This window comes from Bufo bufo, chromosome 10 (genome assembly GCF_905171765.1).
Source record: "Bufo bufo chromosome 10, aBufBuf1.1, whole genome shotgun sequence".
NCBI classification, from domain to species: Eukaryota; Metazoa; Chordata; class Amphibia; order Anura; family Bufonidae; genus Bufo; species Bufo bufo.
The window spans coordinates 39,446,494-39,469,366 of NC_053398.1; the positions used below are offsets into that span (position 1 = coordinate 39,446,494).

General features: G+C 44.6%; 1 protein-coding gene across 3 annotated transcripts in view; it reads right to left on the minus strand.

Moving 5' to 3' along the window:
- The window catches only part of PKP3 (plakophilin 3), an 84,781-nt gene that overhangs the window by 52,488 nt on the left and 9,420 nt on the right, over positions 1-22,873 (minus strand). Inside the window, exon 2 of one of the 3 annotated variants that reach the window (XM_040410771.1) lies at positions 4,669-4,834. In XM_040410771.1, the coding sequence (XP_040266705.1) occupies positions 4,669-4,834 (166 nt within the window). Of the gene's footprint in view, positions 1-4,668; positions 5,393-22,873 lie in introns of those variants that run through there. The other 2 variants (XM_040410772.1, XM_040410769.1) reach the window with 2 other exon arrangements.

Sequence of the window (22,873 nt, forward strand, 5' to 3'; positions counted from 1 at the left end):
CCCTGCTCTAAAACATCAGAAGCATCTGGATAAAGAGAGTCGGAGGGAAACAGGATTTATTTTAGTACTTATCACGGAGGACATACGGAAAAAATGTAACGCTGAACTGTTTACGCAAGATATCAATGGAAACTGCCCAAAAACAACTGCTTCAACCATAACGTTGACAGCGCTGCATGCGACGATTTTTGTCCAGGCAAATACCGCCATTTATTGTACCGGATCACCGCCAGACCCCATGGCAGTCAATGGGGATCTGGCGGTGAAGCACTGGGATCCGCGAGATCCAGCGGGCTGCTCTGTGCCGGAACAGCCTGTCGGACCTCCAAATGGAGATGTGAACAAGGCCTTAGAAATTTGGCGCTTACTGGCAGCTTGAGACTTGTAGTACCACAAGTCACATACCTTACACATATATACGTTAGGAGTATAGAAAAGAAAACGGACTCCCACTCAACGGCCGGATACAACTTTACAGGGAACTTGAGACTATGACCTATGGACTGCACGCAGATTGCATCATACGGCGTGCGGCTCGCAGACTGGCACTGTCTCTGGCCGAATGAATGTCTGCCATCTTCTAGGGCGGCACAGAAGGATTCAAGACTCGCAGCCATATCTACAAGGCCTCTATTAAAGGGTTTCAAACAGAGGCCTTTTTTTCCCTCCTGAAACAGCGCCTCTCTTGCTTATGGGCTGAGCCTGGTATTGCAGCCCAACCCCGTTTAAGTGAATGAGGCTAAACTGCAATACCAGACACAGCCCTTGGATGAGGTAGCGCTGTTCTAGGGAAAAAAGCAGACCCTCTTTACTTGTCCTTTAGGGTACATTCACACGACCGTATATATTTTGCTGTCTGCAAAACGCAGATCCGCAAAATATGGATGGCGTCCGTGTGATGCCCATTAGTGATGAGCGAAGAGAGCTTTGGACGTTACAGCCGAAGTCGCTTTGTTCATAACTTTGGATTAATACTGTACGGAGATCCGTCTCCGTACAGTATTAGAATGTATAGGCTCTGATGATCCGAAGTTAGTGATTCGCGAAGTCGCGCGTGGCTTCATTAAATAACTTTGGTAGCTGATTTTTTTAAAGTGGAAAACCATTTTAAAACTTGAAACCGAACTCTGCTTCGGAGTGGTTTTCCACTTTAAAAATCAGCTACCAAAGTTATTCAACGAAGCCACGCGCGACTTCGCGAATCACTAACTTCGGCTCATCGGAGCCTATACATTCTAATACTGTACAGAGACGGATCTCCGTACAGTATTAATCCGAAGTTATGAATGAAGCGACCAGATGTAACATCCAAAGTTCGCTTCGCTCATCACTAATGCGCATGTTGCATCCGTTTTTTTTTGTTTTTTTGTGGACCCATTGACTTTAGTGGGACCATGAACTAAATTTTGCGGCCAAGTATTGTGCACGTTCTCTCTTTTGCAGAGCAGACATACAGATTCCGAAAGCACACACATGTCTTTCGTGTGCTTTCCACATCCGTATGTCCATTCTGCAAAAGAGAGAGAACATTCGGACCACATTAGTGGTTTCCCACAGACGATGGTGGCACCACGGTGGCATGCCCTATTTTTGTCCCTCACGCATATTATAGCCTATAAGTCCGCGAAAACCACGTATTTAACATGGATGGCATCCATGTTTTCTTCTTCGCCTAGAAGATGCTCTGGAAATCCATTTTGTAGTCGAGCAGTATCTATGGACCACAGATAATTCATGGGAGAAAAAAAAAAAACGGACACATGGACATCTTCACGGATGAACCACAGATCACGTATATGTGTCAGAAGTGCCTCTATGTTCCCTCAGGCTCCAATACTACTACTACAGCTACCTCCGTACCAACTTTTTTTTTTGTAGACGATGCCATCTTTGGAATGCCCCTTTAAGACTATACACGGAGTCTGACAATGAGACAGCGCCACCTATGGGATGAGACTCACCAGGCTGGCTATCACCATGACAAGTATAATGTATTCAGGATTCACACTGTACTATGTGTAACATCTGATTATTCCATACAAATACTCCGTAATTAACCCCTTAAAGAGAAAATTAGTAATGTAGCTTAAAGCCAGTTCAAAGCTCGGAGCATTAGAACGTTTATTGCCATGCCAAGTGACTTTAATGAGGCCTGACACCCAAGCTGAACAAGGGACCTCATAAAAACTCCCAACGGCACAAGGATCAGGGCTGAGCAATGCGACAGATCTAGAAAAATCACCATGCCGTCTTTTTATTGGGATCCCCGGGAAGTTGTATGCGGGGAATGCGCAATTATGGGATGAAGCGCGGATTGATGTGCACTGTACACAAACACACACTGCCCTGTGAGTAATGGGCCAGCCTTTAAAGATGCCACACTGACGGGGATACTACTCCCATCAGGAACAGCTGGGGGTTTTACACCACTCTAGACCAATGCATTATCGGAAGAGCACGCCCCCTAAAAATCAAAAGTGCGTATAAGCATCACTAATGGCCGCTTCTATGCGCGATGTGGGTAATGAAGAGTATAGAGTGTTGAGCGAACTTGGGTTTTCAAGTTTGACGTACAAGGTTCGGGTTATCTAATAATCCCATTAAGGATTCCGCTATTATGAGGGAATGCAATACGGAATGCAATACGGAATGCCTCTTATAGGCTTCCCTGGTGGATGCCGTCATAGAATACCGTTATGGTCCGTGGTACCGGAATCCATAACGGGATTCTTAGATAACGCGAACCTGAACCTGTACGCCGAAAACCCAAGTTCGCTCATCACTAGATGTGGATTTGATGCGGAATCCGCTCTAAGAATGAACATGTCACTAGTGTTGAGCGAACTTGTGTTTTAAGTTCGGTGTATCAACCCGAACTTTAGACGCTGAACTTAAAACACAAGTTCGCTCAACACTACATGCCACCTCTTTGTTCCATGCTGTGATTTTTAAAACCGTGAACAGAAAAAAAAAAAAAAGTGCCACGTAAACTAACAAGCGGTTTTCCCACAGAAGAGACCATTTGAAAGCGTCTTCGGCACGGTTTTTGGATGCCGAATCTGCTCCAAAATCCACTTTGAAAAAAAAAAAAAACCTGTGTGAACATACTCTTGGGACTCTTTCACATGGTCAGTATTTTTGCATCACAACCCAGGAGTGGATCCAAAACACAGATATTTCTACGATACCTTTTCTCTGTAGGTTTCACTTCTAGTTTTGGCTTGCAAATACTGATGCGAAATACTGACCATGTGAAAGAGGCCTTACGCTGGAGCTTTTTTTCGGAGCCAACATGCAGATGCGAAGAGCACACTGTGTGCTGTCCGCATCCATTCCTGCCCCATTGAGAATGAATGGGTCCGCACCCGTTCCCGATATTGCAGAACGGGTGCAGACCCATTTGCGGACGTGTGAATGGACCCTCATGCGCACCATGTACATACTATATACCCTAATGCATATCTGGACAGATTTGTCTTCAGAGTTTTAGTCTACTACTTATGTCCGTTTCTTGGAAAGCTGAGTGCCAGCCAATATGGTCGCCATTACGGATCCCGATGGGCTTCTGACTAGGGGTGAGCGAACTTGTTTTTAAAGTTCGGGTTATCTAAGAATTCCATTATGGATTCCGCTACCACAGACCATAACTTAATTCTTAACGGAATCCTTAGATGAGGCTACTTTCACACTAGCATTTTTCGCGGATCTGTTATGGATCTGCAAAAACGCTTCTGTTACAATAATACAACCGCATACATCCGTCATGAACGGATCCGGTTGTATTATGTCTTACATAGCCAAGACGGATCCGTCATGAATTCCATTGAAAGTCAATGGGGGACGGATCCATTTTCTATTGTGTCAGAGGTCAGAGAAAACGGATCCATCCCCATTGACTTACATTGTGCGTCAGGACGGATCCGTCTCGCTCCGCATCCCAGGATGGACAGAAAAAACGCGGCAGGCAGCGTTTTGGTGTCCGCCTCCAGAGCGGAATGGCGACTGATCGGAGGCAAACTGATGCATTCTGAGCGGATCCTTTTCCATTCAGGATGCATTAGGGCAAAACTGATCCGTTTTAGACCGCTTGTGAGATCCCTGAACGGATATCACAAACGGAAATCCAAAACACTAGTGTGAAAGTAGCCTAACCCAAACCTTGTGCGCCGAACTTGAAAACACAAGTTTGCTAATCCCTACTTCTGACCCAACTTTCCCAGGGTCATAAAGGGGAAATCCGTCTCGTCATGCAGTAATACATCCACAGAGCCGGTAGTACTGCATAAGTAGGTTGATTTGCCATTTAGAGGTCTAGGAAAGCTGGGCAGTAACAATATTGGGTGTCACTCAGCTTCCCTAGAAACGGATAGAAATAAGATACCGCGAAAAAGAAGATTAACACTTCGATGGAGGAGGACAATTCAAGGGTGCAAATGAGCACAACGGAATAATGACCTTGCCTTGGGCAACTTAATGACCAGGTGCCGAGGAGTGGTGTGGTAACTAACTGTAGGTTGTCACTCTAGGATAGCCACAGGTGCTCAGCTTAACCCTGTCCATGCCAGGAAGAACTAAACATCGACAGAATCTGGACCAGCGGCTAAGGAGGTCCCATGGATACCGGTAGCATACGATCATTTTGGGTTTGCATGCATGGAATTTCCTTACCTGAGTAGTTGGAGTTGTTCTTCGATGAACTCTGTCCCTTTTGCATCATCCGTACTCGGACCTGTTCCTGAACTCGAGCGTTGCGCAGCTCCAGGCTCTCATCCCGCAGTCTCCGGTCCAGTTGCGAATCCGTAGGCAGCGCCAGCGAGCTGATATCGGTGTTTGGCTGCAGGGCCGACATAAGGAAGTGACTGTCCTGCATTTTCAAGCTTTGAGAGTGGAAGTGCAATCTCCCACGTTGCGAACCTGCCTTTGCTCAGCGTCTGGTTCACCTGAGGCGCTCCACCTGTACGCTATACGTGGCACGCTCCCCCACCTGTCTAACTGGACCTCTCTTTCCGATATGTCAAAGCTTTGACAAGGTCTCTTGGTACAGAAGGAAGTTTCCTGCCCGTCAGTGGCCTCCTCTCCACGTTCTCAGCCTGTCTCGGCTTCCATGCCCCACCCTACCATTACCTCAGCACTCCTACCTGTTCCTGCTATTCTCTCTACTCCGCCCTGTGACCTAATACTCTTGCTGTCACTCTGTCCCTGTTGGGCCACAATATCCTTTTGTCTCTTGCTTATTTGCAGCGTCTGTCTCCTTCGTGTTCCTTGCCCGCTCCCTCACACCTGTGTACGTTCTGCAGATCACTCACACCTGATCCTGCATGCTCTCCACAAGAAGACCATAGGCAGGCTGCACACTGCCTCTCCATGCACTCGGCCTGTCTCACACCTCACTCACTGCACTCTATACAGGAATGTAACATCCCCCTCTCGGTGTCAGCAAGAAATCGTCCTCCCTTTCCCAACCCCTTATTGAAAAAAACCACTATAGCAAGTCCTGGACACCTAATCTTGGCAGTGGGGGGAGATTTAAGCCTTGGCTACACTGCGTCTTTTTGTAGCGCGACTATTGAAAGATAGGTGCAGTCTAAATCAGTCGCACTGCAAAAAGTTGCAGAGTAGCCAAGGCCTTATCAAACTGGTGAAAAGGAAAACTGGTTTAGTTGCCCATAGCAACCAATCAGATTCCACTTTTCATTTTCATAAGGAGCTCTGAAAAGTGAAAGGTGGAATCTGATTGGTTGCCATGGACAACTAATCCAGCTTTCCTTTACACCATTTTTGATAAATCTCCCCCATCGTGTTCTGCGGTCTATGTTATAAAAATGCATAGGCCCAGCTTTACTACGGTAATCCTAAAGATATCATAAATTTAGCCAGGCTGTCTAGGCCTGCACCAGATGTATCAAGGGGCTCAGGCTGGTTGACAAATGGTGCAGGGAGAGACACTGGGGGAGATTTAAATGAAAACTGGTTTAGTTGCCCATAGCAACCAATCGGATTCCATCTTTCATTTTTCAGAGCTCCTTTTTAAAATGAAAGGTGGAATCTGATTGGTTGCTATGGGCAACTAAGCCAATTTCCCTTCACACCAGTTTGATAACTCTCCTCCACTGGGGCACATTTATCAAGCTCACCTGTTTTTAGGCATAAAATTAGACAGGGGAGTATTTATTAAAAGTCGCACAGCAGTTTATGAATTAGACTAGGCGTATTTTTTTTATTAGGGCTCATACAGACGACCGTGTTTTGTTTTTTTGTCCACATCCAATCGACAATTTTTGCGGGTCGGATACGGACCCATTCAAAAGATGCGGACAGCATACCATGTGCTCTCCGCATCCGTCCATCCATTCCGCGGCTCCGCAAAAAAATAGAACATATCCTATTCTTGTCAGTTTTACAGACAAGGATAGGACAGTTCTATATAGATAGCAGGACATTCCGTTCCGCAAAATGGAATGCACACGGCCAGTATCTGTGTTTTGCAGACTGCAAAAACTGCTACAGCCGTGTGCATGAGCCCTTAGGCTACATGTACACGACTCTTGTGTGTTTTTTGCGGTCCGCAAATTGCGGATCCGCAAAACACAGATGGCGTCCGTGTGCGTTCTGCAATTTGCAGAACGGCACGGACAGCCTTTAATATAACTGCCTATTCTTGTCCGCAAAACGGACAAGAATAAGAAAGGTTATATTTTTTTTGCGGGGCCACGGAACAGAGCAACGGATGCGATCCCCATGCGCCTGCCCCACCGACGGTGCCCGTGCATTGCAGACCGCAATTTGCGGTCCACAGCATTGGCACGGGCTTTACCCATTCGTGTGGACGAGCCCCTAGGGTCCATTCACACGTCCATAAGTGTTCTGCGGATCCGCAAAACAAGGACACTGGCAATGTGAATTCCGCAATTTGCGGACCGCACATCGCCGGCACTATAATAGAAAATGCCTAATCTTGTCCGCAATTGCGGACAAGAATAGGGCATGTTCTATTTTTTTGCGGAAACGGAAGCACGGATGCGGAAGTGCGGATCCGCAAATGCGGATGCGGACAGCACATTCAGGCCCCATTGAAAATGAAGGGTGCTGTATCCGTTCCGCAAAATTGCGGAACGAATGCAGACCCATTTTGCGGACGTGTGAATGGACCCTAGGGCCTCCTGCACACGACCGTATGGCTTTTTCAGTGTTTTGCAGGCCGTTTTTTCCGTATCCGTTTTTTATTTCCATTGCGTTTCCGTTTTTCCATTCCGTTTTTCCATATGGCATATGCAGTATACAGTAATTACATAGAAAATATTGGGCTGGGCATAACATTTTCAATAGATGGTTCCGCAAAAACGGAACGGATACGGAAGACATACGGATGCATTTCCGTATGTGTTCTGTTTTTTTGGCGGACCCATTGACTTGAATGAAGCCACGGAACGTGATTTGCAGGCAATAATAGGACATGTTCTATCTTTCAACGGAACGGAAATACGGAAACGGAATGCATACGGAGTACATTCCGTTTTTTTTGCGGAACTATTGAAAAATTAATGGTTCCGTATACGGAACCCAAAAAACGGCCCGTAAACGGGAAAAAAAACGTATTTTGTTTCCGCGTCCGATCCGTTTTTTTTGTGGATAGGATGCGGACCCATTCATTTCAATGGGTCCGCAAAAAAAACGCGGACAGCACACCGTGTGCTGTCCGCATCCGTATGTCCGGGGAAAAAAAAATAGTGCATGTCCTATTTTTTTTCTAGTTTGCGGACAAGGATAGGCATTATTACAATGGATCTGCAATCCGTACGGAACATCATCCGTTTTTTTTTGCGGATCCGCAATTTGCGGACCGCAAAACACATACGTTCGTGTGCATGTAGCCTGACCTTTGGTGGTTGTTTTTCAGTTAGACAGGTTCATATTTATTTACTTAGACTGGTCTAATTTATTTGCGTATGAAAAAAGTCTGTTTTTGCAACAAATTTAGGCATATAACATAAATGGGTCAGAAAAAAGTTGCGAAAGTTAGAATACTTCAAAAAAATCTAAATAGTCGAACAAGGCATAAAAGCCTCCAAAATAGGTGCAATTTTAGTAGTAAATGCAACTTAAAAAATAAGACTATTTAAGCAGGGAACATGCACACGAACGTATGGCCCGTATGTGTAACCATTCATTTCAAAGGGACCACAAAAAAACCGAAATGACTCTGTGTGCATTCTGTATCGGTATTAGAGATTAGCGAATTTGTTAAAAGTTATTTTCGGCTGATTTGCCGAATTTCACCCAAAAATTTCCCTTGTGACGAATTACTTCGTCACGAAGCGCATTTTTTTGTAAGTAGCAGGTGCAATGACAGGGAGCAGCGATAGCCCGCCCCCGTCATTGTACCCCTCAGATGCCGCGTTCCTACATGATCGCGGCATCTGAGTGTAAAATTAACAATAAAAAAAAATTAAATCAAACTTACTGCCTCTATTTGCTCGCGACAGGCCGGCCGCCGCCATCTCGCTTGAAGATCTCGGCCGAAATCCTGTGCGGCGCGATATTACGTCATCACGCCGGCTGGCGTGGTGACGTATGATGCAATCTCGCGCCACATGGGATTATGGCCAAGATCTTCAAGCAAGATGGAGGCTGGTGGCCTGCCGCGAACAAATGGATGAGGTAAGTTTAAATTTTTTTGTTTTTTTATACTATTTCAGGTTAAATCGATTCGCTGACACGAAGCACGAGGAAATTTGGCTTCTAGGCAAATCGAATTTATCTTGAAATTCAGATCGAATTTCACTTCGTGGGATTCGATTCTCTCATCTCTAATCGGTATGTACGCAAGTCCGTTCCACAAAAAAAATAGAACGTGCTATTCTTGTCCGTTTTGAGGACAAACACAGGCATTGTTACAATGGATCCGCCCAAAAAATGGATATTTTGAGTGTTTTGCAGACCGCAAAATACATATGTAACGCCCCAGAGTGACATTCTAACCCCCTCTGTGGAGAAGTGGGCGAGTACCACTTCCTGCAGAAATGGGGGGACCAGAGTTAGTGAGTTCCAGCTTACCCTCTGCCAAGGGAGGGTGTGCTGGGCACGTCTGCTGGACGTGCCCACGCCAGCCAGAGCACCTTAAGCTCTGCTGGTCATGGAGGCCAAAGCCTAAAGCTCAGGAGCCAGGAGCACAGTTCCCTGGCCTAATCTAGAGTCAGACCATACTACAGAAAGAGAAGTGCAGCAGACAAGAAGAAGCAAAGTTATACAGCCAGCCAGCAGAGCCAGAGAGAAACAGATGTAGCAGAGACGAGTTTGCCTGCCAGTTGTATTGCTAAAGCCTGCTGGGACCAAGATCAAGCTTGAAGATTGTTTTGGATGAACATTTATTCAAGTAAAGCTGCTGTTCAACTTCATACAAGGTCTGGACTCAAATTATTTCCTTTAAATCCCTCAATTATTCTCCCTATTTATTGCTTCGGAGCCAAAGCCCGGGGTCCAGCCGTATCCAGGTAGGAGCACCGTGACACACATAAAGAGATATTTTAGGCCGCACTACACCACTCGGCATTCCTACTAAACCTGGGACACACGTCATTGCATCTATTAAGGGCCCCAGGGGGAGGCGCACGTTAAACATACAGTCTTGTGCATGAGCCCTAAAATGCGCTGAATTTTGGCACAAATTTCAACAGAATTAAAACTGCTTTATTATTATTATGTACATCAAGCTGCAGGCATTGGGGGGGGGGGGGGGTACAGTATATAAAGTCACAAATTTTGGCTAAAGTGCCATTTGCGACTTTCTGCCATTTATGATGTAACATGGATGTCACACATTTGTCATCTGTTTTTTTTTTTTTTTTTTGCGGATCCGTGTTTTGCGGACTGAAAAATACGTACGGTTGTGTGCATGAGCCCTTAAACAGCATTTTGTAGACACTATACATATATACTGTACTATATACCCTTTTCCCTGACTTCATACCAACTGCCATTGGTTGGCTTACTCTGAAACAGATTTTTATCCCAGAATTGTAGCGCACATGTGGCACTAATTGGCACGGGGACGCCCCCTTGTCCAGCATGTCAGAACCAATCAAATGTTGGCTATACTTCTCAGTAATATAACTCCCCTGGTGGAGTACAATCTGATGGAAGTGAAATGTGACTAAAGATTAGACTGAAAGGGGGCAATTTATCATGAATAGTGATGAGCGAAGTTCATGTTTTGAATTTCGATTTCGGCCTTCGGGTTTTCTGGCAATTCCGTTATGGATTCCGTTACCACAGGCCAAAACGGAATTCTATGAAAGAATGCATAACAGAATGCCTTTACCCTCAGTTCACACCTGAGCGTTTTACAGCGCGTTCCTACGCGCTGTAAAACGCACAACAAGGAGAAACCAATGCTTCCCTATGGAAATGGTTCTCACCTGGGCGTTTTACAGCGCGTACGATCGCGAGTACTTGAGCTTCTTTGGGGCGTTTTGTCGCGCGTTTGTGGCCATAGGACACTGCTGTCAATCAAACAAACGCGCATTTACCATTGCAAAAAACGTGCATAAAAAAACGCGCGTAAAACGTCTCAGAAATGCTCAGGTGTGAACCCAGGGTTAAGGCTACATGCACACGAACGTATGTGATTTGCGGTCCGCAAATACGGATGACGTCCGTATGGCATCCGTTTTTTTTGTGGATCCGTTTTTTTGGCGGATCCATTGTAATAATTCCTATCCTTGTCCGCAAAACAGACAAGAATAGGACATGTTCTATTTTAATTTTTTTTGCAGGGCTACGGAACGGACATACGGATGCGGATAGTACATTTTTTGCGGACCCTTTGAAATGAATGGGTCCGCATCCTATCCGCAAAAAAACAGACACGGAAAAAAAATAAGTTTGTGTGCATATAGCCTAAGAGGCATTCTGTTTTGCTTTCCGTCATAATAGAAGTCTATGGGCCGCATAACGGATCCTGTCAAGTAGGGCAAAAAAATAAAAATGAATGGATTGTCTATTTGACGGAAAAAAAACACCAGACCCACAGCATCTCAAGCGTTAAAAATACCACTACAAAGCGATGCATGTTTGTTCTGCATTTGATATTTCTCAGAAATTTCCATTCGACATATGGAGCTGCTGTTTTTTCTTTAGGCCTCATGCACATGACCGTATGTGTTTTGCGGTCCGCAAATTGCGGATCCGGCAAAAAAAAAACGGATGACGTTCCGTATGGCATCCGTTTTTTTTGCGGATCCATTGTAATAATGCCTATCCTTGTCCGCAAACTAGAAAAAAATAGGACATGCACTATTTTTTTTGCGGAGCAACGGACATACTGATGCACACGGTGTGCTGTCCGCGTTTTTTGCGGACCCATTGAAATGAATGGGTCCGCATCCTATCCGCAAAAAAACGGATCGGACACGGAAACAGAATACGGTCGTGTGCATGAGGCCTTAGGCCTATTGCACACGGACGTTTTTTTTTCCCGTTTACTGGACGTTTTTTGCGTTCCGTATACGGTCCGTATACGGAACCATTCATTTCAATGGGTCCGCAAAAAAAACGGAATGTACTCCGTATGCATTCCGTTTCCGTATTTCCGTTTTTCCGTTCCGTTTTAACATAGAACATGTCCTATTATTGCCCGCAAATCACAGTCCGTGGCTCCATTCAAGTCAATGGGTCCGCAAAAAAACGGAACACATACGGAAATGCATCCGTATGTCTTCCGTTTCCGTTCCGTTTTTTGCTGAACCATCTATTGAAAATGTTATGCCCAGCCCAATTTTATCTATGTAATTACTGTATACTGTATATGCCATACGGAAAAACGGAACGGAAAAACGGAACAGAAACGGAAACACAACGGAAACAAAAAACGGAACAACGGATCCATGAAAAACGGATCGCAAAACACTGAAAAAGCCATACGGTCGTGTGCAATAGGCCTTAGGCTGAAAAATCTCAAGAATATTTTTTTTTTAAAAACCCTAATAAACTGAAGCCGGCGTTTTCTCAGCAAATCCTCATCAAACCAAAAAAAGGATGGAGGACATTGATTAAGATCTGCATTTTGTATGCACAAGCGGGGTGTGCGTCAAAATTTGTAACTTTTTGAAGCTAGGTTTTTTTTTTGCCATACTAGGTATGATGAATACTGGGTACTAGGTATGATGAAGGTATTTTGGCATACTAGGTATGATAAATACTGGGTACTAGGTACTAGGTATGATGAAGGTATTTTGCCATACTAGGTATGATGAATACTGGGTACTAGGTATGATGAAGGTATTTTGGCATACTAGGTATGATGAATACTGGGTACTAGGTACTAGGTATGATGAAGGTATTTTGCCATACTAGGTATGATGAATACTGGGTACTAGGTACTAGGTATGATGAAGGTATTTTGGCATACTAGGTATGATAAATACTGGGTACTAGGTATGATGAAGGTATTTTGCCATACTAGGTATGATGAATACTGGGTACTAGGTACTAGGTATGATGAAGGTATTTTGGCATACTAGGTATGATAAATACTGGGTACTAGGTATGATGAAGGTATTTTGGCATACTAGGTATGATAAATACTGGGTACTAGGTATGATGAAGGTATTTTGGCATACTAGGTATGATAAATACTGGGTACTAGGTACTAGGTATGATGAAGGTATTTTGGCATACTAGTTTTTTTTTTGGGCATACTAGGTATGATGAATACTAGGTACTAGGTATGATGAAGGTATTTTGGCATACTATATGTGAACCCAACCTTATAGTGGTACTTATTCCAGCTGGTGGCCTGGGAAAGCAGAGGAGAACTTGATCTATAGGGTCCTATATAAAAGGCCTATAGAAAAGTTCGGGGGTCAGAGGTAACAGTTTTGTCTCTTTCGCTTTCCCCTCTGAGAACACAAAAGGCCTGCAGCGGCTCCCCCTTTCTCACAGCAGAAGCTGTAATAAATGTAATTGATGTCCTATTGTCCCAATGTCACATCCCCATTAAAATGCGAAAACTACAATATAAAATCTAGTACTTCTTGTAAACAGTAATCTCAGGATTATCTTATTTATCCTGGCATTTTTACATAGCTACAAATGCTATTAACTCCTGTATCACACATAGGTTTTTGCTGAGGTTTTTCTGCACTTTTACCTTTTAGTGGCATTTTTTCAGCTTTTTTGCAGTTAGCTGGGAAATTGTTGTTTTGCTACTGCCATTTGTGTTCATTAGGTGGCGTTTTTTGTCTTTTGCTTCTTCTTAATAGCACAGCATGCTGGAGCTCTTGGTGTTTTTTACATCACCTTTTCTTTAGTGGAAAAACACCATGAAGAAGACACTAGTGGGCAAACACACAGGGGGTCATTTGCAAAGAGCAGCTTTTTACACCAGTCTTTATTTCCCCTCTGCCCTGCAAGAGGAATTGCCCAGTTTATGACGAGCCGTGCGCCTCATCATAAATTGGGCACACACCTCTAGCAGATGGTGTGGCTGGAGTAAAAAACGACTCCAGCTCCTGACTGGAGTAGCTTTTACTCCTCTTTTACGCCTTTATAGGCGTAAAAACTAGTAAATTTGTTGGAGCCGAAGCCCTGGCCCTTGCCAAACCCCTGCTACTTCCTCGCCACATGGTGCAAAAATGCTATGTGATTAAATATGGTCACTCGGGCATTTAAAAAAGTTGCAAAAATGGGTTTGTAACTTTTTTATGCCTAAAACAGGCGCTAAGTAAACGACCCCCACATTGTGCAAAAAAAAAGCTGAAAAACCCACAAAAACACAACCATGTTAATCCATGCTCCTTTTCTGCTAATCCACATTCTTTTCCCACTAAGTCAAACCCACAAGGCAAAGTGAGTCATTCTTTTTTAATTACCTGCTTCATAAATACTTCTAAGGGCTCATATACATAAAAATATTTTTTTGTCCGCGTCCGTTCGGTTTTTTTTCCTGCCCTTATGCGAAACCATTCCTTTCAATGGGGCCACAAAACGGAAATGACTCAGTTTGCATTCCATAACCGTATGTCCACAAGTCCGTTCCGCAAAAAAAATAGAGCATGTCCTATTCTTGTCCGTTTTGCGAACAAGGACAGGTTGTTACAATGGATCCGCAAAAAGAATGGATGTTTTGCAGACGGCAAAATACATACAGTCTTGTGCACGAGCCCTAAAATGCACTGAATTTTGGCACAAATTTCAACAGAATTAAAACTGCTTCATTATTATGTACATGGAGCTGCAGGCATTGGGAGGGGGGATAAAAAATTTGTACACCAGTTTCCTGCTTGTACATAAAAGTCACAAATTTTGCCGCAAGTGTCATTTCCGACTTTCTGCCATTTATGCCACCCTGGCCATCGTTGAAAAGTGGTTTAAAAAGTGAGCAGATTTAGGCTGAGTTCACACGGGCGTTGCGGGAAAATGTGCGGGTGCGCTGCGGGAACATGCGCGATTTTTCCGTGCGAGTGCAAAACATTGTAATGCGTTTTGCACTCACGTGAGAAAAATCGCGCATGTTTGGTACCCAAACCCGAAATTCTTCACAGAAGTTCGGGCTTGGGATCGGTGTTCTGTAGATTGTATTATTTTCCCTTATAACATGGTTATAAGGGAAAATAATAGCATTCTGAATACAGAATGCATAGTAAACTAGCGCTGGAGGGGTTAAAATAATAATAATTAAACTCACCTTAGTCCACTTGATCGCGGAGCTCGGCATCTCCTTCTGTCTCCTTCTTTGCTGATTGCAAGAAAAGGACCTTTGGTGACTTCACTCCATTTATCACATGATCCATCACCATGGTAAAAGATCATGTGATGGATCATGTGATGACCGGTGTGATGTCACCACAGGTCCTGTTCCTACAATCAGCAAAGAAGGAGACAGAAGGAGATGCCGGCTCTGCGATCAAGTGGATTAAGGTGAGTTAAATTATTTTTTATATTTTTTTTAACCCCTCCAGCCCTATTGTACTATGCATTCTGTATTCAGAATGCTATTATTTTCCCTTATAACCATGTTATAAGGGAAAATAATAATGATCGGGTCTCCATCCCGATCGTCTCCTAGCACTTGCTTGCGGATGCTTGCGATTTTCACGCAGCCCCATTCACTTCTATGGGGCCTGCGTTGCGTGGAAAACGCACAATATAGAGCATGCTGCGATTTTCACAGCCCCATAGAAATGAATGGGTCCAGATTCAGTGCGGGTGCAATGCGTTCACCTCTCGCATTGCTCCCGCGCAGAATACTCGCCCGTGTGAACTCAGCCTTAGGCCTCATGCACACGATCGTTGTGTGCATCCGTGTCCGTTGTTCCGTTTTCCATGATTTTCTGCGGACCTATTGACTTTCAATGGGTCAGTTGAAAACTCTGAAAATGCACCGTTGTTCATCCGCGTCCGTGATCCGTGTTTCCTGTCCGTCAAAAAAATAGGACCTGTCCTATTTTTTTGACGGACAACGGTTCACGGACCCATTCAAGTCAATGGGTCCGTGAAAAAACACGGATGCACACAAGATTGTCACCCGCGTCCGTGATCCGTGTCCGTAGGCTACTTTCACACAGACGGATCCGACAGTATATTCTAACACAGAGGCGTTCCCATAGTGATGGGGACGCTTCAAGTTAGAATATACTAAGAACTGTGTACATGACTGCCCCCTGCTGCCTGGCAGCAACTGATCTTTTACAGGGGGCTGTGATCCGCACAATTAACCCCTAAGGTGCCGCACCTGAGGGGTTAATTGTGCATATCATAGCCCCCTGTAAGAGATCAGGTGCTGCCAGGCAGGAGGGGCCAGACCCCCCTCCCTCCCCTGTATTACATTCATTGGTGGCCAGTGCGGCCCCCCCTCCCTCCCTCCCCTGTATTACATTCATTGGTGGCCAGTGCGGCACCCCCTCCCTCCCTCCCCTGTATTACATTCATTGGTGGCTAGTGCGGCCCCCCCTCCCTCTCTCTCCTGTATTACATTTATTGGTGGCCAGTGCGGCCTCCCCTCCCCCCCCCCCTCCTAATTAAAATCCCCCCCCATCATTGGTGGCAGCGGAGAGTTCCGATCGGAGTCCCAGTTTAATCGATGTGCGGCACCTGAGGGGTTAATTGTGCGGATCACAGCCCCCTGTAACAGATCGGGTGCTGCCAGGCAGGAGGGGGCAGTCATGTATACAGTTCTTAGTATATTCTAACTTGAAGCGTCCTCATCACTATGGGAACGCCTCTGTGTTAGAATATACTGTCGGATCTGGATATAACTCAAATCCGATGGTATATTTTAACATAGAGGCGTTCCCATGGTGATGGGGACGCTTCAAGCTAAAATATACCATCGGATTGGAGAAAACTCAGATCCGATGGTATAATAGGGACTCCTGACTTTACATTGAAAGTCAATGGGGGACGGATCCGTTTGCAATTGCACCATATTGTGTCAACGTCAAACGGATCCGTCCCCATTGACTTGCATTGTAAGTAAGGAGGGATCCGTTTGGCTCCGCACGGCCAGGCGGACACCAAAACAACTTTTTTTTTTAACTTTCCTTCATGTCCGTGGATCCTCCAAAAATCAAGGAAGACTCATGGAAGAAAAAACGGACACGGATCACAGAACTACGGAACCCGTTTTTGCGGACCGCAAAAAAAAATGGTCGTGTGCATGAGGCCTTAGGGGTGGTAATTGGTTTCATGCCAGATTTATCACAGCCATAAAAAAAAATTTGCAACTAATTTTATTTTAGGATTGATCTGTAGTATCAGAGAGTGGCGCTCCTTCATTTTGAATATTTTGTGCTCATGCTATATGATGTACAGTATGTTACAGCATTTTACGGACAATGGTTGTGGAACCATTGTGCCAATCAACAGATTTGGCTATGGGCTACACTGCTACTTCTTGGTGTAGTCTTTGTGTGTCTGGCTGCTGACCAAGGGGGTTCAGAGGCAAACTGGTAGTCAATAACAGGCTGAGGTCAGGGCAGGCAGAGTTTGAGCAAAATTGTGAAACAGTCCAAAGGACAGGACAGGTGGCACAGGGTCAGAATCTGGGAATCAGGCAGAAGTCAGAACATAGCCAAACAAATGGTTTATAGCACCTTTGCAGGATCTAAGCAAACTAGAAAGACCTATTGCTAAGGCACCTCTCCCATTGACTGGTGAAGATTGTGTACAGATGTGCTGGCCATGTCCTGCCCTGACCTCACCCTTTGAGGCTGAGGTCAGGGCAGGCAGAGTTCATGCGAAACTATAAAACAGTCCAAAGGTCAGGGCAGGTGGCACATGGTCAAAATCTGGGAATCAGGCAGAAGTCAGAACATAGCCAGACAAATGGTTTATAGCACCTTTTCAGGATTTAAGCAAGCTAGAAATACATATTGCTCAGGCACCTCTCACCTCTAGATCTAACAGTAATCCAGCCATTGATTGGTGCAGATTGTGTACAGGTGTGCTGGTCCTGTAAGGACGCAGGAAATGCCCTTGCAAGCAGACTGCTGCCTGTAGTGTTGGGCAGAAACTAGGTGGGTGATGTAGCGCCTGTGCCCACCCCGGACAGTGTGATGGCGGCAGGCAGGGAGTGCCACCATGACACAGCACTTTGTGTTATTGCATGATTTATACTGTTCTTTATACTGCTCCAATGTAAGGAGCTTTTATCTTCTGGCATAGAACTAGGTTATATGGATGTGGCATGTGCCTCCTGCTGATAGCCTTTGAGATGACAGCAAGAATATGAGTCCTTTTTGTCATCTCACAGGAGGTTTTGTCAGTCGCAGCTTCTGTTGATAGGGAACCCTGCGTTCACTTCATGAGGAATGTTTTGGCACAAAAGTGGCCCACTGTGGCATTCTCTTGTGGTGGTTAGGAGACATTAACGGGAATCTGTCAGCACTAGATAGGGACTTGGGAAAGCAGTAAGACATACAGTACCTTTTGTGGAGCTTTTATTATCAGGAGTAGTGTGAATATAAAGTTTTATTCTGCCAGATTCTGTCAAAGGGAGCAGTGCTGTAATAGCAGACTATCTCCACTACAATGTTGATGGTGTGGTGTAGCTCTGGCACCGACTTCATGTGATAGAGTTAGGATGGGTTCACACGGGCGTTGCGGGAAAATGTGCGGGTGCGTTGCGGGAACACCCGCGATTTTTCCGCGCGAGTGCAAAACATTGTAATGCGTTTTGCACTCGCGTGAGAAAAATCGCGCATGTTTGGTACCCAAACCCCGAACTTCTTCACAGAAGTTCGGGCTTGGGATCGGTGTTCTGTAGATTGTATTATTTCCCCTTATAACATAGTTATAAGGGAAAATAATAGCATTCTGAATACAGAATGCATAGTAAACTAGCGCTGGAGGGGTTAAAATAATAATAATAATAATTTAACTCACCTTAGTCCACTTGATCGCGTAGGCCGGCATCTCCTTCTGTCTCCTTTGCTAAACAGGACCTGTGGTGAGCATTAATTACAGGTAAAGGACCTTTGGTGACATCACTCCGGTCATCACATGATCCATCACCATGGTAAAAGATCATGTGATGGATCATGTGATGACCGGAGTGACGTCACCAAAGGTCCTTTACCTGTAATTAATGCTCACCACAGGTCCTGTTCAGTAAAGGAGACAGAAGGAGATGCCGGGCTACGCGATCAAGTGGACTAAGGTGAGTTAAATTTATATATTTTTTTTTAACCCCTCCAGCGCTAGCTTACTATGCATTCTGTATTCAGAATGCTATTATTTTCCCTTATAACCATGTTATAAGGGAAAATAATAATGATCGGGTCTCCATCCCGATCATCTCCTAGCAACCGTGCGTGAAAATCGCACCGCATCCGCACTTGCTTGCGGATGCTTGCGATTTTCACGCAACCCCATTCACTTCTATGCGGCCTGCGTTGCGTTAAAAACGCAGAATATAGAGCATGCTGCGATTTTCATGCAACGCACAAGTGATGCGTGAAAATCACCGCTCATCTGAACAGCCCCATAGAAATGAATGGGTCGGGATTCAGTGCGGGTGCAATACGTTCACCTACCGCATTGCACCCGCGCGGAAATATCGCCCGTGTGAACGCAGCCTAAAGGCTAGACAACACCTTGGTTTTGACCTTTGTGGCATGACTACTGTAAAAAGTGAACATACCTTTTAAAGGGAATGTGTCATCAGAAAAAGACACGTGGTTTAAATCATGTTTTTTATATTAAACAGTTTTTGTTTTCGACTTTTGGCAATTTTTTTTACTTTCCACGTCACAATCTATATTTTAAAAAAATCCTAAAATCCTGTAGTTTTCAAACTGGCCACTAACCCTAATATGTCAAGACTTCCTGTTCTGTAAAGTAACTTTTCAGTATCTTATTATCATGACAAGCAGGACTACAATGAAAGATATCAGCTCTGTATAGGGAACACAAGACCCATCATTCCCAATAGATGTTATTACAGCTTAACTCCCTCCTAACCTCTGCTCAGGTCACAGAGCATGCCTAGAAAACTCTCCCATAGAAGTCAATAAGGACCATTCTAGTTTATTGTGTCTATGGCCCATGTGGCTGATCTCAAAGAACAGGAACCCCTCATCCTCTTCCTAGGCCAGTGACGTCATATGGCCTAGGTCTGTGATGGCTAACCTCCGGGACTCCAGCTGTGATAAAACTACAACTCCCAAGATGTACACTTGCTTGTCTGTTCTCAAAACTCCATAGAAATGAATTGAGCATGCTGGGAGTTGTAGTTTTCACCACAGCTGGAGTGCAGGAGGATAGGCATTAATGGCCTAGGTGCAGCTCAGTCAAGTGAATGGGGCTGACCTGCTATCCAGTGGACGTTGCTGAACTAAGCTGAAAGGAGGCCTCCTCCACCAGCTAAGTCGTTAGTATTAAACACTCGGACAACCACTTCAGCATAAATACTTGATCTAAACAACAGGTCATTTTTTGATGACACATTCCCTTTAAAGGGCTTCTGTTATCAGAAACATGGACCTAAAACCAAGTCACCTGAGACATGAGCCCTTGACAGCTGAATCATGGTCTTGGTCCCATCAGCCTCCATTGTTGCATTTCTCAGAAAATTGCACTTTTGTAATATACAAATGAGCTTCTAGGAGCAATGAGGGCAGGGCCATTGTACCTCCCTGCTCCCAAAGGCCCCACTCACTCCTCTTCATGCCACAGTTGGCTGTCTGGTCTGTCAGTCTTAGCGGTGGGGGCATGGTATGAAGAGGAGTGAGCGGAGCCGCTGCCAGGTACAATGGCCCTGCCCTCATTGCTCCTAGAAGCTCATTTGCATATTCCAAAAGTGCAATTGTCTCAGGAATGCGGGAACGGAGGCTGATGGGACCAAGGACATGAACGTCAGCTGTCAAGGTCTCATGTGTCAGACGAGGTGAGACGGTTTCAGGTCCTTGTTTCTGATGGCAGAAGCCCTTTACGCCTTGGCCAGACCTTGACTGCAACCACACGTAATCTGAATGCAGAAAATATGTCGTTATTCATTTAAAAAGTTGGACATGTGACTGGAGCGCCGGATCAATGCTATGACCAATACCACTGTCCTTATCTGAACTGTTTTTATTTTCATAGTTGCCTCCTGTGTTATTATACGAGCCTTTTATCTCTCCACATCATACGAGAGAAATCCAGCATTGTATGCATGTTCTCTACTGCTGTATCATGGTCACAATGGACCTCATAAAGACTGTTGTCTCATAGACAATGACTGTTGACTCAAGAACAACAATGCAGCCAGCTTTCCCAGGTAAATTTACCAACCTGACACATCATTTTTACTGTTTTACATGTGTAAATTCCATGCTACCATCCCAAATACATGGTTCCAAAAAAAATTCTGTGCCTCCCATTCCGGGGTCCTTGGTTGAATTAACCTATGAAGCCATATAGCCTCTTCAGAACCGATCCTCACCTTAGTCCTTCCCCTCCCCTCTATTTGCCCTCTCTGTATTTCATCCTCCTTAAAGGGAATGTGTCACTTACATTTTTTTCTGCCAATTAAAACCAGATAGGGACATATCCCCTTTTTCCAATCTATTTTTATTTTCTGATTGTAAAGGTTTTGTTTTTATTCTATTTCCTGAACATGATAACGAGGGCAGCCATCTTGCCTGAGTTGTTGTTAACAGCATTTAGAGATATACAGCAGCCACCATGGACCAGAGACACAACAGTCTGGAGGGCTTCAATAGTCTGGAGGGGACCTCCTTAACATCTAGAGGAGATTTTCTAGGCATGCTCTGTGACCTGTGCAGGGGTCAGGAAGGAGTAGCTAAACTGTCATATCACCTATTGTAAACATTGGATCCTGTGTTATCTATCTATAAGGGATACCTGTCATTCTAATCTTACCTATGATGATAATGAGAAGGCCGCTCAACAGTGATATGTACAAACCAAAAAGTGGCGCATATTACTAGGTGTATTAGGAGGTTTTGCAGCAGCTTAAGTATGTTTTATGATGTTCTGCAGCAGTTGAGGTGTGTATTGTGAGGTTCTGCAGCTGAGGTATGTATTAGGAGGTTCTGCAGCAGCTGAGGTTTGTATCAGGAGGTTCTGCAGCAGCTGAGGTTTGTATCAGGAGGTTCTGCAGCAGCTGAGGTGTGTATCTGGAGATTCTGCAGCAGTTGAGGTGTGTATTAGGAGGTTCTGCAGCAGCTGAGGTACAGTACAGACCAAAAGTTTGGACACCCCTCATTCAAAGAGTTTTCTTTATTTTCATGACTATGAAAATTGTAGATTCACACTGAAGGCATCAAAACTATGAATATGTGGAATTATATACATAACAAACAAGTGTGAAACAACTGAAAATATGTCATATTCTAGGTTCTTCAAAGTAGCCACCTTTTGCTTTGATTACTGCTTTGCACACTCTTGGCATTCTCTTGATGAGCTTCAAGAGGTAGTCCCCTGAAATGGTTTTCACTTCACAGGTGTGCCCTGTCAGGTTTAATAAGTGGGATTTCTTGCCTTATAAATGGGGTTGGGACCATAAGTTGCGTTGAGGAGAAGTCAGGTGGATACACAGCTGATAGTCCTACTGAATAGACTGTTAGAATTTGTATTATGGCAAGAAAAAAGCAGCTAAGTAAAGAAAAACGAGTGGCCATCATTACTTTAAGAAATGAAGGTCAGTCAGTCAGCCGAAAAATTGGGAAAACTTTAAAAGTAAGGGCTATTTGACCATGAAGGAGAGTGATGGGGTGCTGCGCCAGATGACCTGGCCTCCACAGTCACCGGACTTGAACCCAATCGAGATGGTTTGGGGTGAGCTGGACCGCAGAGTGAAGGCAAAAGGGCCAACAAGTGCTAAGCATCTCTGGGAACTCCTTCAAGACTGTTGGAAGACCATTTCAGGGGACTACCTCTTGAAGCTCATCAAGAGAATGGCAAGAGTGTGCAAAGCAGTAATCAAAGCAAAAGGTGGCTACTTTGAAGAACCTAGAATATGACATATTTTCAGTTGTTTCACACTTGTTTGTTATGTATATAATTCCACATGTGTTAATTCATAGTTTTGATGCCTTCATAGTCATAAAAATAAAGAAAACTCTTTGAATGAGAAGGTGTGTCCAAACTTTTGGTCTGTACTGTATGTATTAGGAGGTTCTGCAGCAGCTGAGGTATGTATTAGGAGGTTCTGCAGAAGCTGAGGTTGGTATCTGGAGGTTCTGCAGCAGCTGAAGTGTGTATCTGGAGGTTCTGCAGCAGCTGAGGTGTGTATCTGGAGGTTCTGCAGCAGTCAGAGAAACATCAGCTCTGACTGGATTAAATATTTCACTAGTCTGTGTCTGCACCTTGTAAAATGTTTTAAAATTCATTTTATTAGCAGGTGAGGTAGGTTTTAATTATTTATACAAAA